Genomic DNA, 12,202 nt, shown 5'->3' on the forward strand with positions numbered 1-12,202 from the left:
GAAGATTCAAATATTATTCATAGATAGACTTGATCATAAACCCACAATTCATCGATCTCAACAAACACACCGCAAAAAGAAGATTACATCGAATAGATCTCCACAAGAGAGGGGGAGAACATTGTATTGAGATCCAAAAAGAGAGAAGAAGCCATCTAGCTACTAACTATGGACCCGTAGGTTTGAGGTAAACTACTCACACTTCATCGGAGGGGCTATGATGTTGATGTAGAAGCCCTCCGTGATCGATGCCCCCTCCGGCGGAGCTCCGGAACAGGCCCCAAGATGGGATCTCGTGGATACAGAAAGTTGCAGCGGTGGAATTAGGGTTTTGGCTCCGTATCTGATCGTTTGGGGGTGCGTAGGTATATATAGGAGGAAGGAGTACGTCGGTGGAGCAACAGGGGGCCCACGAGGGTGGAGGACACGCCTTGGGGGGGGGGGGGGGGGGGGGGGAAGGCGCGCCCCCTACCTCGTGGCCTCCTCTTTTCTTTCTTGACGTAGGATCCAAGTCTCCCGGATCTTGTTCGTTGAGAAAATCACGTTCCCGAAGGTTTCATTCCGTTTGGACTCCGTTTGATATTCCTTTTCTTTGAAACCCTAAAACAGGCAAAAAAACAACAATTCTCGGCTGTGCCTTCGGTTAATAGGTTAGTCCCAAAAATAATATAAAAGTGGATAATAAAGCCGAATAATGTCCAAAACAGTAGATAATATAGCATGGAGCAATTAAAAATTATAGATACGTTGGAGACGTATCACTTACCATTTGTCCTGAAGCAGCACAATAATCATCTAAAATCCTCTTCAAACAAGTGGCGTTCATAACATCTACCCTCATGAGTATCAACGAGTCATCAGCAAAAAGCAAGTATGAAATAAAAGGAGAATCACGACAAACCTGCACCCTCTTTAGATGCCCATTTCCCTCGTTATGAGAGATCAAAGCAGACAAACCTTCTGCACATAATAAATCAGGTAAGGGGACATAGGGGCCCCTGCCTTAACCCCTAGTAAGGGAGAATGATTTGTTTCATTTGAGTTAAACCTCAACTTAAAGCATCTCTAGCAGATCTCTTATAAAATCGACGAACTATGCTTTTTCGATCGTTATACGGGACGACCCAAAAAATCGGCCCAAGCAGACCTCCCCAAAAAATGCCTGGGCCGTAAAAACTTTACGGGAGGCCCATAAACCGCCCTCCAACCAGGGTATGCCGGCTTCCGAGCGATTTAGGGTATCCATCCGTCATTTCCTCTATTATCCCCCGCCGCATATCATCTACTCCGCGCGAGAAATCGAGCCGGCTCCGGCAGCGTTTTGCGGCTAGTTTTCTACCGGATCTTTGCGACGATGTCGTCCGCCGGTGCAGGGCATGGTGGCGACAGGGGGTTCGGCGACCACGGTGGCTTCAGGTGCCGTAGGGGGTCCGGTGGCCGTGACGGGTTCGTCGGCTGCAAGCGCCTCAACGACGACTAGGCCGGCGTCTCCAGCCTCCACCCTCCCGTGTCAGACAAGCAAAGAGAGGCAACGCACAAGAGCGACCCGAAGTCCCACGGCGCCGGATCGCGGGCTTGGGATGATTTCTGTCGCCTCGGCGACCTCTTCGATCCGGCCCTCTCCAGTATCCTCATCTACCACACGCTCCACGACAGCCGCCGCCAGCCTAGGACTGCTACGGCGACGAGGCTCCGTCGACTCTGGCTCTGACGCGTAGAAGCAAATATCCCCGCGTAGTACGATGAACTAGTTTATTTTTCATTTGAACTATGTTAATTAAGTTTGTATGAACTATGTTTGAAACTCGGGTGATGTTTGGCGCAAACTACTCGTTTTAAAATCATTTTGAATTCCGATGATATATGCGGGACCTGTTCTGTGCCCGCGTCTGTCGTCCGATAAGTTTCATTTACGGGAGGGGCTGGTGGGTTGCGGGATCGGCTAGAAATGCTTATAATACTGAACAAATGGTTAGTATATCAAAGAAAGCGTAAAGTGACAAAACCCGCAGTCAGGCGGCGGCTACGTGTCCAGGCCAGAATACGCCAGCGCCGCCGCAGTTTCACAAGAAACCGGCGGCAGTTCCAGTTCCTCAGTCCACCGCAAGTTGCACAGCCCCAAATCTCAATCTTTGGCAAAACCCTCGCCTCCCCTCCCCCATTCTCCCGTGAGATTCCCCTCATCAGATCGAGAGCTGCACCTCCACAGTAGCGTTCCGCATTCGGATCGAGCAGCCGGAGGGCCAACCATGGCGGCGACGCACCACCCGGCCTCCCCGACCGGCGCCGGCAAGTCCCCCTCCTCCTCCCCCTCGCCGCCGACGCCTGTGCGCCTGGCGGCGGCGCAGGCGGCGGCGGTGGCGGCGATCCAGCCCAGCTCGCCGCGCTACTTCTTCTCCTCCCTCGCGGCCTCCTCCTCGCCGCACCGCCGCATCGCCATCGCCGTCGACCTGTCCGACGAGTCCGCCTTCGCCGTCAAGTGGGCCGTGCAGAACTACCTGCGCCCGGGCGACGCCGTGGTGCTCCTCCACGTGCGCCCCACCTCCGTGCTCTACGGCGCCGACTGGGGCTCCATCCCCGTCTCCGTCGACGACGGCGACGCGGAGGGGGAAGGAGGAGGCGCGGCGCCGGCGTCCGGGGACCCGGAGGAGGACGCGCGCAAGAAGCGGGAGGAGGACTTCGACGCCTTCACCTCCACCAAGTCGCAGGACCTGGCGCAGCCGCTCGTCGCCGCGCAGATCCCCTTCAAGATCCACATCGTCAAGGACCACGACATGAAGGAGCGCCTCTGCCTCGAGGCCGAGCGCCTCGGCCTCTCCGCCATGATCATGGGCAGCCGCGGCTTCGGCGCCTCCCGCAGGGCAGGCAACGGCAGGCTCGGGAGTGTCAGCGACTACTGCGTGCACCACTGCGTCTGCCCCGTCGTGGTTGTCAGGTACCCTGATGACGCCGGAGTGGCTGGCGGTGCCGAGTCTGTGGGGGATGAGCTGCGGACGGTGCCTGAGAACGAGGTGGTGTTCCACGAGGCGCCAGAGGGTCAGAAAGGTCTGTTCCTTTGCTTCACCTCGTTTGTACTTTCCATTGCATAGTTTTGTTTACCCATGAAGTAGGTAATGAACTGTTATGCGTTAGTATTCAGGGTGGCAAATTCAGAAAAATAAAAATTTGGACACTGGAAATGATTAGAATGCGTTTGATAGTGATGGCGAGGAAGAAGACACATTATGAAGAGTGTCGCTATTAGTAAACTCGTCGCATTGGATTAGGCATTAGCACTAATTCACTACAGAAGTCCGGTGAATAGCCCAGCCAATCTGTAAAGTAGCGGAAACTGGAAATGCATAGTCCAGTGAAAATGGAAGTAAAAATTCGGACACTGGAAATGATTAGAAAGCATTTGATAGTGATGGCAAGGTAGGAGAGTCGCTATGGTGTTATTTAACTGGTTGCATTGCATTAGCACTAATTCACTACAAAAGTCCAGTGACTACCCTAGTGAATCTGCATAGTAACGGAAACTGGAAATTCATACACTAGTGAAAATACCATAACATAAAATCGGTTGCCTCTGAAACTGTGAACTAGCAAAACCGTTGTACAGAGAATAGCATGCCAAGCGTTCACATTGTGTTGCTGTTCTGCTCTGACTGAGTCGATATTGTGCGCTGTTTGCTTAGTTGCATTTGACATCACTATTATCTATCATATGCATACCTAGCGGATATGCACTTCATTTATGAATTTGATTAAACTGCTTTCATTATTGGATGTTGGAGCTTTGAATTCTCTTTTGTATGCCGAAATGTGCTCAAGTTGTCTTCTTATACGTGATAAGAATGGAGGATTGGTGCAATTTATCAAACTGAAAGTCTCAAAAAAGGAAACTGTATTCTATATTGTAGATCTAGTGAGGATATTGAAGTCGCAGTTTCATTGTGGGTGGATTAGAGAAAACACCGTACTAGTCACTGTTATGTTTGTTCATCTGTATATCCCTTGGAAAATCACAATGGAAACTTTTTTGTGTGTGATGGAAACTGATTTCATGAGAATATGTGGAGGAAGAATGAAAGAGATCTTTCAGTTACCTTTAGGTACACGTAGACTTACATCGAATTGTGCTCAAAATCTTGTCATGTAGCCTGTCATTTGCACTTGTAGTTCCAAACCGACAATGTAAGATGCATGGACATATCCAGACGGCATCATCTGGAAAGGGGAACTTATACTGCTTTAAAGAGTATATTGTCGTCCACACAAAGTCAGATGCTCAGACTTGAAAACACCTACTAGTCTTGGGCATACACACCCTGAGGCACTGCCTTCTTATATGCTTATCTTTTGGTTGAACATAAGAAAATAAAACTATCCTGAGCATAACATTTGCTTGCTTCCATCATGTGCATCACACCATAATATGCGCAGCGTAACATTGACATTGCTTGATCGCTACCTAGTTGGTGTCTATTTCAGGTCATTGCCTTTTACAAACTGTATGCTCCTTTGTTATTGCCGATGTTATTCTGTGTACTGTCTTGTTGGTTGGTGAGTTTATTCGCGTGCTCATATCATGAATAAGATTTGGATTTCTCCTGTCTTGACAGAAAACTGAGGGTAATAGCAAAAGCACAGAGCAGCCAGATGAAAGAGGAGAGAGCAAGTCTTGCTTGATGCCAAACCCCCTTGTAACTGAGTGGTCTTTCCACTCTGCTTTGCACTTTGTGTTTGTATCAGACTCGTGTAGATCATGGACCAGTCCTTGCTGCTTCCCTTCCTGAGAATTGAAATGAGAATAATGTTATTCTGCATATTGTAGCTGTTAACCTGTTGTATGAATGTTTCTGCCTGGCCCCCTGGAACATGATTTCGTATGCCGACTTGTTTTCATTGCCATTGGTGACCAATCCCTATGTTTTTTGTTTGTTTCTCCATCGTCTTTGCTTTTGCATAATTCTGCTTGCAGTAAGTGTAGATTATTGACGGATCTTGGTTGCTTTGCTGTTGGAAAGAAGTACTATGTTCCTGCATATAGGAGCTACTTTTTGGATAATGGATGTTTCTACTTGCCTCACTTGCTGTGTTCATTTGGTTACCGATTTTGCATGGGGCAGTTTGTGTAGACAGGCATAATCACGGAAACATATTGGGAGTTGGGGCCGCTGGTCCCTCTCGGCAAATCTTCCAGCCTTGCCTAAACATGAAATTTGATGTTGGATACACATTCACAAAGAAAAATATCGACTTAGGAGTACATACATCAACAAAAGCCAGAGGAACAAAAAGAACAGACATACAAAAATCTTGCTCAAAACAAAACCAGATCCTACCCCAGGGCAGGAATATGCATCTCCCTTTTCCTTCTCCGTTCAATTGTTCCTTTGCGCCTTGTTATTTCTTTGTGCAATACCCAGAAAAGGACACTATGCCTAATGCAACAACAATTATAATTTTCTACAGGCACTGAAAATTACCTTCTTTTTTCAACTGCCACGTATTATTTCGTGAATAGTTCATCCAGCAAAAAATTGTTTTGTTTTCCTCTCGAAAGGATTATTATTCTGTTTTAACATGGTCCATGAATTATTTTGTGAACACGTCTCCCCACTGGCCCTGTCTCTTCTACTTCCCCATTCATCATTATATATTCATAATTATAATTTACATAAAATTTATACTAATAAATACATGTATTTTTATATATTAATGACTTAAAATGATTCTTAATGCACATGACACCAAGGTTCCCCTTTTCATGTTAGCATAATATTTGAGGTTCGCATATAAATATGATGATTTGTCCTAAACTATTTAAAACGAGCATCAGAGCTTTTCTACTTATGACCAGCACAACAACACAAAAGAATGCATACATAAAATCATTTACGCCCTTTTTATGTTATGCCAAACACGTGTAACTCAAATTTCTCAGTATTTTTCATGAGTTTTTGACATTTTCTAGGGTTTTGTTTGAGCAATTTTGAGGGTTCGTCTTTTCAGAACCATTTTGAGGAGTCCTTTTTTTTAGGGGCATTATTACGGCACATTCCTTGGGCTGAGCGACGGCCCATTTCTTTCTCCTCCTTTTTCTGCCCGTCCGGCTCCACCACAGGCCAACGTCACGAATTCAAACCACCCGACCAACCCAACCGGAGTGCCACTGACACGAAAACAGAGTCGATTTCGAAGCGGAACTGCTCTGCTCCCCTCCGCCGGCGCTCCTCTCCCCCTCACCCCGCCGCCCGCCGGGATCTGGAGGTCACACGACGCGCCACGATGCAGCAGCAGCAGCCGGCCCTCCTCGGCACAGGTCCGTCCGCTTCCCTACCTCCCCTCCCCCCTGCACTTTCTCGATTCCATTCGGTTCTGTTCCAATACTCGGTCGTGCAGGGGGAGGCGGCGAGCACTGGGACGTGATGATGGAGGACACGCTCATGTCGCAGGGCGAGCTCGCCTCCATCGACGCGCCCCGCTTCGACGGCGCGGACTTCGAGTCATGGCAGGTCATGATGAGAGGCCACCTGGCTTGGTCACACCCTCTTGTGTGGAGCATAGTGGAAACCGGCTTCTCTTGTGCGGACGAGGCAAATCCGACGGACCTCGAGCTGAGGAAGATGTACTACAATGCCCAAGCCATGAACGCCATACACTCTGCCCTCAGCGATGACCGGCTCTACCGGATCTGGCACCTTGACACTGCCAAGGAGGTCTGGGACGCCCTCCAGGTCATGCACGAAGACACCCCGACCGTCCGCCGGTTAAAGATCAAACAGCTGAGGGAGAAGATGAGGTTGTTTGCGTGGAGGAAGGGCGAGTCTGCCGATCAGATGCATACAAGGCTCTGGAATCTGGCCATTGACCTGAATCGCCTTGGTTGCAAAGAGGTGGACGACCCTTATGTCGTGTGGACGATGCTTCGTGCCATGGCGCCTAGGAAGCCGGCCTTTGTGGACGGCATTCGCCGGGAGCCTGGCTTTGAAGAGCTCACCCCTCTGGATGTGCTCCACAACTTCCAAGTCTACGACTGCAGGCAAGAGCTATCCAGAATACTCATGCGCGGTACGCGAGGGCGAAGCCGGACACTGTCACGCCGAGCGAGCCCGCCGACGATGCAGATTGCTCCGGAGAAGCGCCTCGCTTCGATAGCACGCGCTATCTATCATGGCAGCGCAGGATGAAATTCCATCTGCTTAGCATTGACCCTCTAGTGTGGAGAGCTGTGGAAACTGGCTTCTCTTGTGCAGATGAAGCAAACCCAACGGCTCTTGAAAAGAGGAACTGGCAGCACGATTACCGAGCTAGACGTGCCTTACAGTATGCCATAGGTGATGATCAATACATTCGGATTTGCCGATATCAATATAATAAGAGTGCCAAGGAGATTTGGGATGCTCTCCGAAAATCTAATGAAGCGGCTGGTAAGTCAAAGCTCTGTTCACTGAGGATGGATATGAACTTCTTCGTCTTAGGGGAAGACGAGTCCCCGAGTGACATGTATACAAGGCTCAACAATTTGGCCAATGAAATGAAGGGTCTCGGGTGCAAGGAGATGACCGATTCCTATCTTGTGGAGAAGATGCTTTTTGCCATGACGCCAAGGAACCCAACCATGGTTTTCCTCATCCATCAGAAGCATGACTTTGAACTACTCACTGTCGTGGTTCTAACTCTGACAGTGATGTAGGGGGGTGTGTATGGAGAGGCTAGATCTCAGCTATTGGGAAGTTGTAAACACACGAGGATTACGAGTTCAGGCCCTTCTCGGAAGAAGTAACAGCCCTACGTCTCGGTGCCCGGAGGCGGTCGATTGGATTATGTGTGTATGAATAACAGGGGTGCGAACCCTTCATACTAAGGAGGGGGGTGGCTTATATAGAGTTCGCCGGCCCTCTCCTGCCCTCAGTGATGCAGGGTTTAAGGTACATTTAAGGTTAACGCCCCTAATAAAGCGCTATAATGACCATAAAGACTACTTAATAGCCAACCGTTTACCTGCAGAGTGACTTTAGGTCTCCTGGCAGTCAAGTGGTTGGCTTCATGGTCGAGTGATAGCTTCTTGGTCGAGTGATAGCTTCTTGGTCGAGTGTCTTGAACCCGTTGAGTGGGATACCTTCAAGTCGATTGAAAGGTGACTTCTTCTAGGAATGTCCTTGGGTAGGGCTCCTTGGACAGGTCCGTGCCCCTACCCTAGGTACATAACTTCATCATTAGCCCCCGAATGGATCGAGGTTAGAGTGGGGAAAGAGTTGGGGATCTTTCCGACTGGTTCTTCGGGCTACATGAGTGCCTTGTTTTGGGTCAATCGTCACGGATGACGTCATCAACCTCTTTCAGTCGCCTTGATCCATTCCAGGCCTTTCGTCGAGTGAATTTCTTTACTTGTGACATACCGAGTGTCGGCGCGAGCGGGGTCTTATGTTTTGACAAGTTGTTCTGCAGCCCGCGGATGTCGCGGGATTCGGATTTCGGGAAGCGCGCGGGACGGGAGCGGCCGCAGTAATCGGAAGCGATAAAGCGGAAGCTCCTCGATTGCCGCGCCACCTTTTCGCCACGTACTGCGCGCGCGTCTGCTGCGGGATTTGACTGGATAGCCTGGGCCTACCAGTCAGCCACTCGGGAGCGGCCTCTTATAAGTCGCCGGCTCGGGGTTTCCAAACAGTGTGCTTTCTTCTTCCTCTCTCCCTTCGCAAGTTCCTCCGCCACCTCCGCTCTCACCTTAGCGCCGCAGGCCCGTGCAAGATTTGCCGGCGACGATGGCGAAGTACAAGACATCCGCTCTGGAGCGCGCGAAGAAGGCGGCGGCGCAGGGAAAGGGGAAGAGGTCTGCTCGGGGCGGATCCTCCTCAAGGTCTGCTCTGCCCCGAGGCTGGATCCAGGGCGATTGGATGCCGTCGGTGATTCGGCAAGAAGATCTCGACGACATGGTCGAGGGGGGAGTCATTCCCCACGAGGCTGCGCGTCTCCCGGGAAGAGAGATCGAACCTCAACCCCGCGACGGTGAGTGCGTGCTCCTAGCCACCCATGTCGACCGCGGGTTTTCTCTGCCGCCCCACCCTTTTTTCCGGAGCTTCCTGAACTTCTTCGGAGCGCAGCTCCACCACTTCACTCCCAACTCCATCGTATACCTTGCTGCTTTCATCTCCATGTGTGAGGGTTTCTTGGGTTGCCGCCCCCATTGGGGACTCTTCAAGCACATCTTTACCTGTCGTTCCCAATCGGTCAAGAAGGCCAAGTCGAGTGACGAAAGGACGCAGGTGATCCAGCTGTGCGGGGGCCTGGCGATCTAGACAAGGGGAAAGAGTTGTTTTCCATCTATCACTTTCCCGGAGTTGGTCCGCTGTTGGCAGGCGACCTGGTTCTACTGTCAAGACCAGGCGACCCCAGGACAGTCGACTGGTCTTCCCCCTTTCTCTCTCGACCGAGCTGAAAAACCTGCTTCTCTGAAAGTGACGCCGGAGGAAAAGGCCCAAGTCAAAGTGTTGACTGGTCGAGTGGTTGAGCTTGTCCATGAGGGCGTGACTGGTATGGACTTGCTGGAGGTCTTCCTCCGGAGGCACATCCAACCGCTCCAGGCTCGTGACCACCCGATGTGGCTGTACTCGGGTCTCGACGACACCACTCGGGTCCACCCGAAGGAGGTCACTGACGAGATGCTGGAGGGGTGGCTGTCGAGCATCACGGGGAATAAAGACAACCCCCGAGGAGCCAGGAGGGTTGTTCCACTCGACAACTCATATGAAGTGGATCAGGTCTGACTTTATGCTCCCGACTGAGATCTTGTTTTCTTCATTGGTCTTCTTTGAGTAGGTCGATTGACCTTCGTCTTGTCCGTTGTTTTCCAGGCGACTACCGAGATGTACTCGACGCCCAACGGGGCACAGGAGCCAACTGAGGAAGGGGAGGCGAGCGGAGGTGAGAGTGGAGATGACCAAGGCGAGTGGGAGTCCGACGGTGAAGGAGAGGAAGACGACAACGTCGACTCCAGCGAAGAGGAGGAGGAGGAGGTTGAACCCCCCCGCCCGGAGGGGCGATCCAAGCTCACACACGATCCAGCGCGGGAACGTGGCAAGGCGACTACTCCCGTTGGGCAGTCGTCGAAACGCCCTCGGGCCTCTTCTCCTACGCCGACTGGGAAGGCTCCCAAGCACCCACGCGCGACGCCGTCCAAGCCGCCCAAGGCTCTGCCCAAGATGAAGATGGCTGTCCCTACCATTTCCGGGTGATAACAAAACTTGCTTTCCTTTGTCGACCGTGGATAGACCCTTGGTCGATTCATTGAGCCAACTGACTGACTTTCGAGATTTGCAGAGCTGCTACTTCTGAGATCTCCGCCAAGGATGAAGACCAAGAGATGGAGGATGCTGTTACCTCCAACCCTGGTACGATTACTGACGTTCCGCTTTGAGTCGACTGAACATTTATTGCAACTCTGGTCGATTGAACGTTTTCCTTGTAGCTCCTCCTCATGTTATCCACCTCCCGGATGACGACGACAACGAACCACTGAGAGTGAGGAGGAACAAGAGGGCGTCGGCTGACAAGACCCCCCAATCCGCTCCGGCGTCTGAGGCCGTAGCTCGGGATGGTGGTGACACCACTCGGGCTTCTGTGACTTTCGCCATTCCTCTGACGAGTGTGCGGCCCTCGACGTCGACTGCAGATCCGTCTTCGCTTTTTGTCGCATACCCCGTCCCTGAGGACCAAGCGGCTGCTGCAAAAGAGGCTATACGCCAGGCGGGGATCATGATGGAGCAAGTGAAGGTGGCTCGGGAGGCCAGCCAAGCAGCTTACGACGCAAGTTCGGCTCTTCAGAGTAACGTCCAGGTCAGTCGACTCAACACTTGGTCTGTTCATGATATGCTGTTTGAAGAATCTCTTTTCCGAAGATCTTTGTATCTGTACACCCACTGGGTGTGTTTTACAGTGGGGGCATGCTGAGTGCACCCACTGGGTGTAGTCCCCAAGACTACGGTGGACTGCTGGCAGTCGACTGTAGTCTTTATATTGTGTTGCTGTAGCTGTATTTCTTCACTCGGTCTGGTCAGGCCATGTCGAATGGGACAGTATCCGGTCGACTACGGGTAGACGACTTTTTTTTATAGTGGGGGCACGCTGAGTGCACCCACTGGGTGTAGTCCCCGAGACTACTGTCGAATTTTCTTGATTCGGCTGTAGTCTTAGAAACGTCATCATTGTCTCTTAGTTGCTCGGAAGCAACTTGTCTTGGACGTCTGTCGACTGATTTTTCTTTTTACAGAAATCTTGCGAACTTGTAGCTCGCTATACTGAGCTAGAGAATCAGCAGATCCAGCTCAACCTTAACTTGAAGCTTGCTCAGGAGAATTTGAAGAAGGCGCAGGAAGAAGGCAAAAGGTATGGCTGGTGAGGTTCTCCATTCTTGACGAGTGGCTTTTCTTTCTTGTCCATTCTTGATGTCGATTTCACTCGACGCACCGCAGATAAACTGGAGGAAGCTCTGAAGAAGAAGGACCAAGATCTTGCAGAGGCACAGAAGTAGGTCTTGAACAAAGCGAGGCTTGCTGAAGAGAAACTGGCTTCGGTCGGAGCTCTTGAGCAGGAGAACTCCAGACTGAAAGCTGCTCTCGAGGTAGCCAATCAAGAGGTCAGCCGACTGAAGAACGACAACGTGGCTCTGCACGACAAGGCAGGTGAGCTGGCGGGAAGAGGAACGATCTGGAGGCTTATCTCGGTGGACTCGCCAAGAAGCTGTTCGTCGTGCTTGAAAGTAATTACTCTGCCCCGACTGTCTTGCAGTTACCAAGTCTGTGTAGGGTCACTGTCTTATTCTTGAATCGTGTTTGCAGAATTCTGTCAGAACTTTGAAGAGGAGACCAGTCGAGTGGAGCTAGGCTTGGACCCTGCTAACTCCCTTGTGAAGGACGAGGCTGCAATGAACGTGCTTCGTCTGGAGTCTCATATTGCCAGCGTGGTTGACTATCTTGCTCGACTGAAGGTTGCAATGTTGCAGATCGACACGTCACTCTGGCCTGGGACGACGCTTCAGAACGACCTCGAGTCCCTGATGGCTCGACTTAATGAAGTCCCAGGTCGAGTGGCGGAATGGAAGAAATCTTCTGCTAGATGTGGTGCTGATGTCGCTCTGTCTCTGGTCCGCGTCCATTGCAAGGAGGCGCGAGAAGAAAAGCCGGCCGCCATCCAAGTTGCCAATACCAGGAAGCACAAC

General features: G+C 51.1%; 2 protein-coding genes across 2 annotated transcripts; both read left to right on the forward strand.

Moving 5' to 3' along the window:
- Positions 1 to 2,032: 2,032 nt before the first annotated feature.
- On the forward strand, positions 2,033 to 4,808 carry LOC125523270 (universal stress protein PHOS34-like). Its single transcript, XM_048688325.1, has 2 exons — positions 2,033 to 3,045; positions 4,605 to 4,808. Exons 1-2 carry the CDS (start codon positions 2,250 to 2,252, stop codon positions 4,610 to 4,612), a joined length of 804 nt encoding a protein of 267 aa, XP_048544282.1. The 5' UTR covers positions 2,033 to 2,249; the 3' UTR covers positions 4,613 to 4,808.
- Positions 4,809 to 6,111: 1,303 nt separating this feature from the next.
- LOC125536857 lies at positions 6,112 to 7,742 on the forward strand. Its single transcript, XM_048700139.1, has 2 exons — positions 6,112 to 6,307; positions 6,388 to 7,742. The coding sequence occupies exons 1-2, from the start codon at positions 6,274 to 6,276 to the stop codon at positions 7,173 to 7,175; spliced, it is 822 nt and encodes a 273-aa protein (XP_048556096.1). The 5' UTR covers positions 6,112 to 6,273; the 3' UTR covers positions 7,176 to 7,742.
- The last annotated feature ends 4,460 nt before the right edge of the window (positions 7,743 to 12,202 follow it).

Source organism: Triticum urartu, chromosome 1, assembly GCF_003073215.2.
Source record: "Triticum urartu cultivar G1812 chromosome 1, Tu2.1, whole genome shotgun sequence".
Lineage (NCBI taxonomy): Eukaryota > Viridiplantae > Streptophyta > Magnoliopsida > Poales > Poaceae > Triticum > Triticum urartu.

What these genes read in the sequence shown, in the direction of transcription:
- LOC125523270 (XM_048688325.1), top strand. Translation starts at nt 2,250, where the DNA reads ATGGCGGCGACGCACCACCCGGCCTCCCCGACCGGCGCCGGCAAGTCC.
- LOC125536857 (XM_048700139.1), top strand. Translation starts at nt 6,274, where the DNA reads ATGCAGCAGCAGCAGCCGGCCCTCCTCGGCACAG. An exon ending in GCCGGCCCTCCTCGGCACAG is followed by an intron (nt 6,308 to 6,387) that starts GTCCGTCCGCTT and finishes TCGGTCGTGCAG; the next exon opens with GGGGAGGCGGCGAGCACTGG.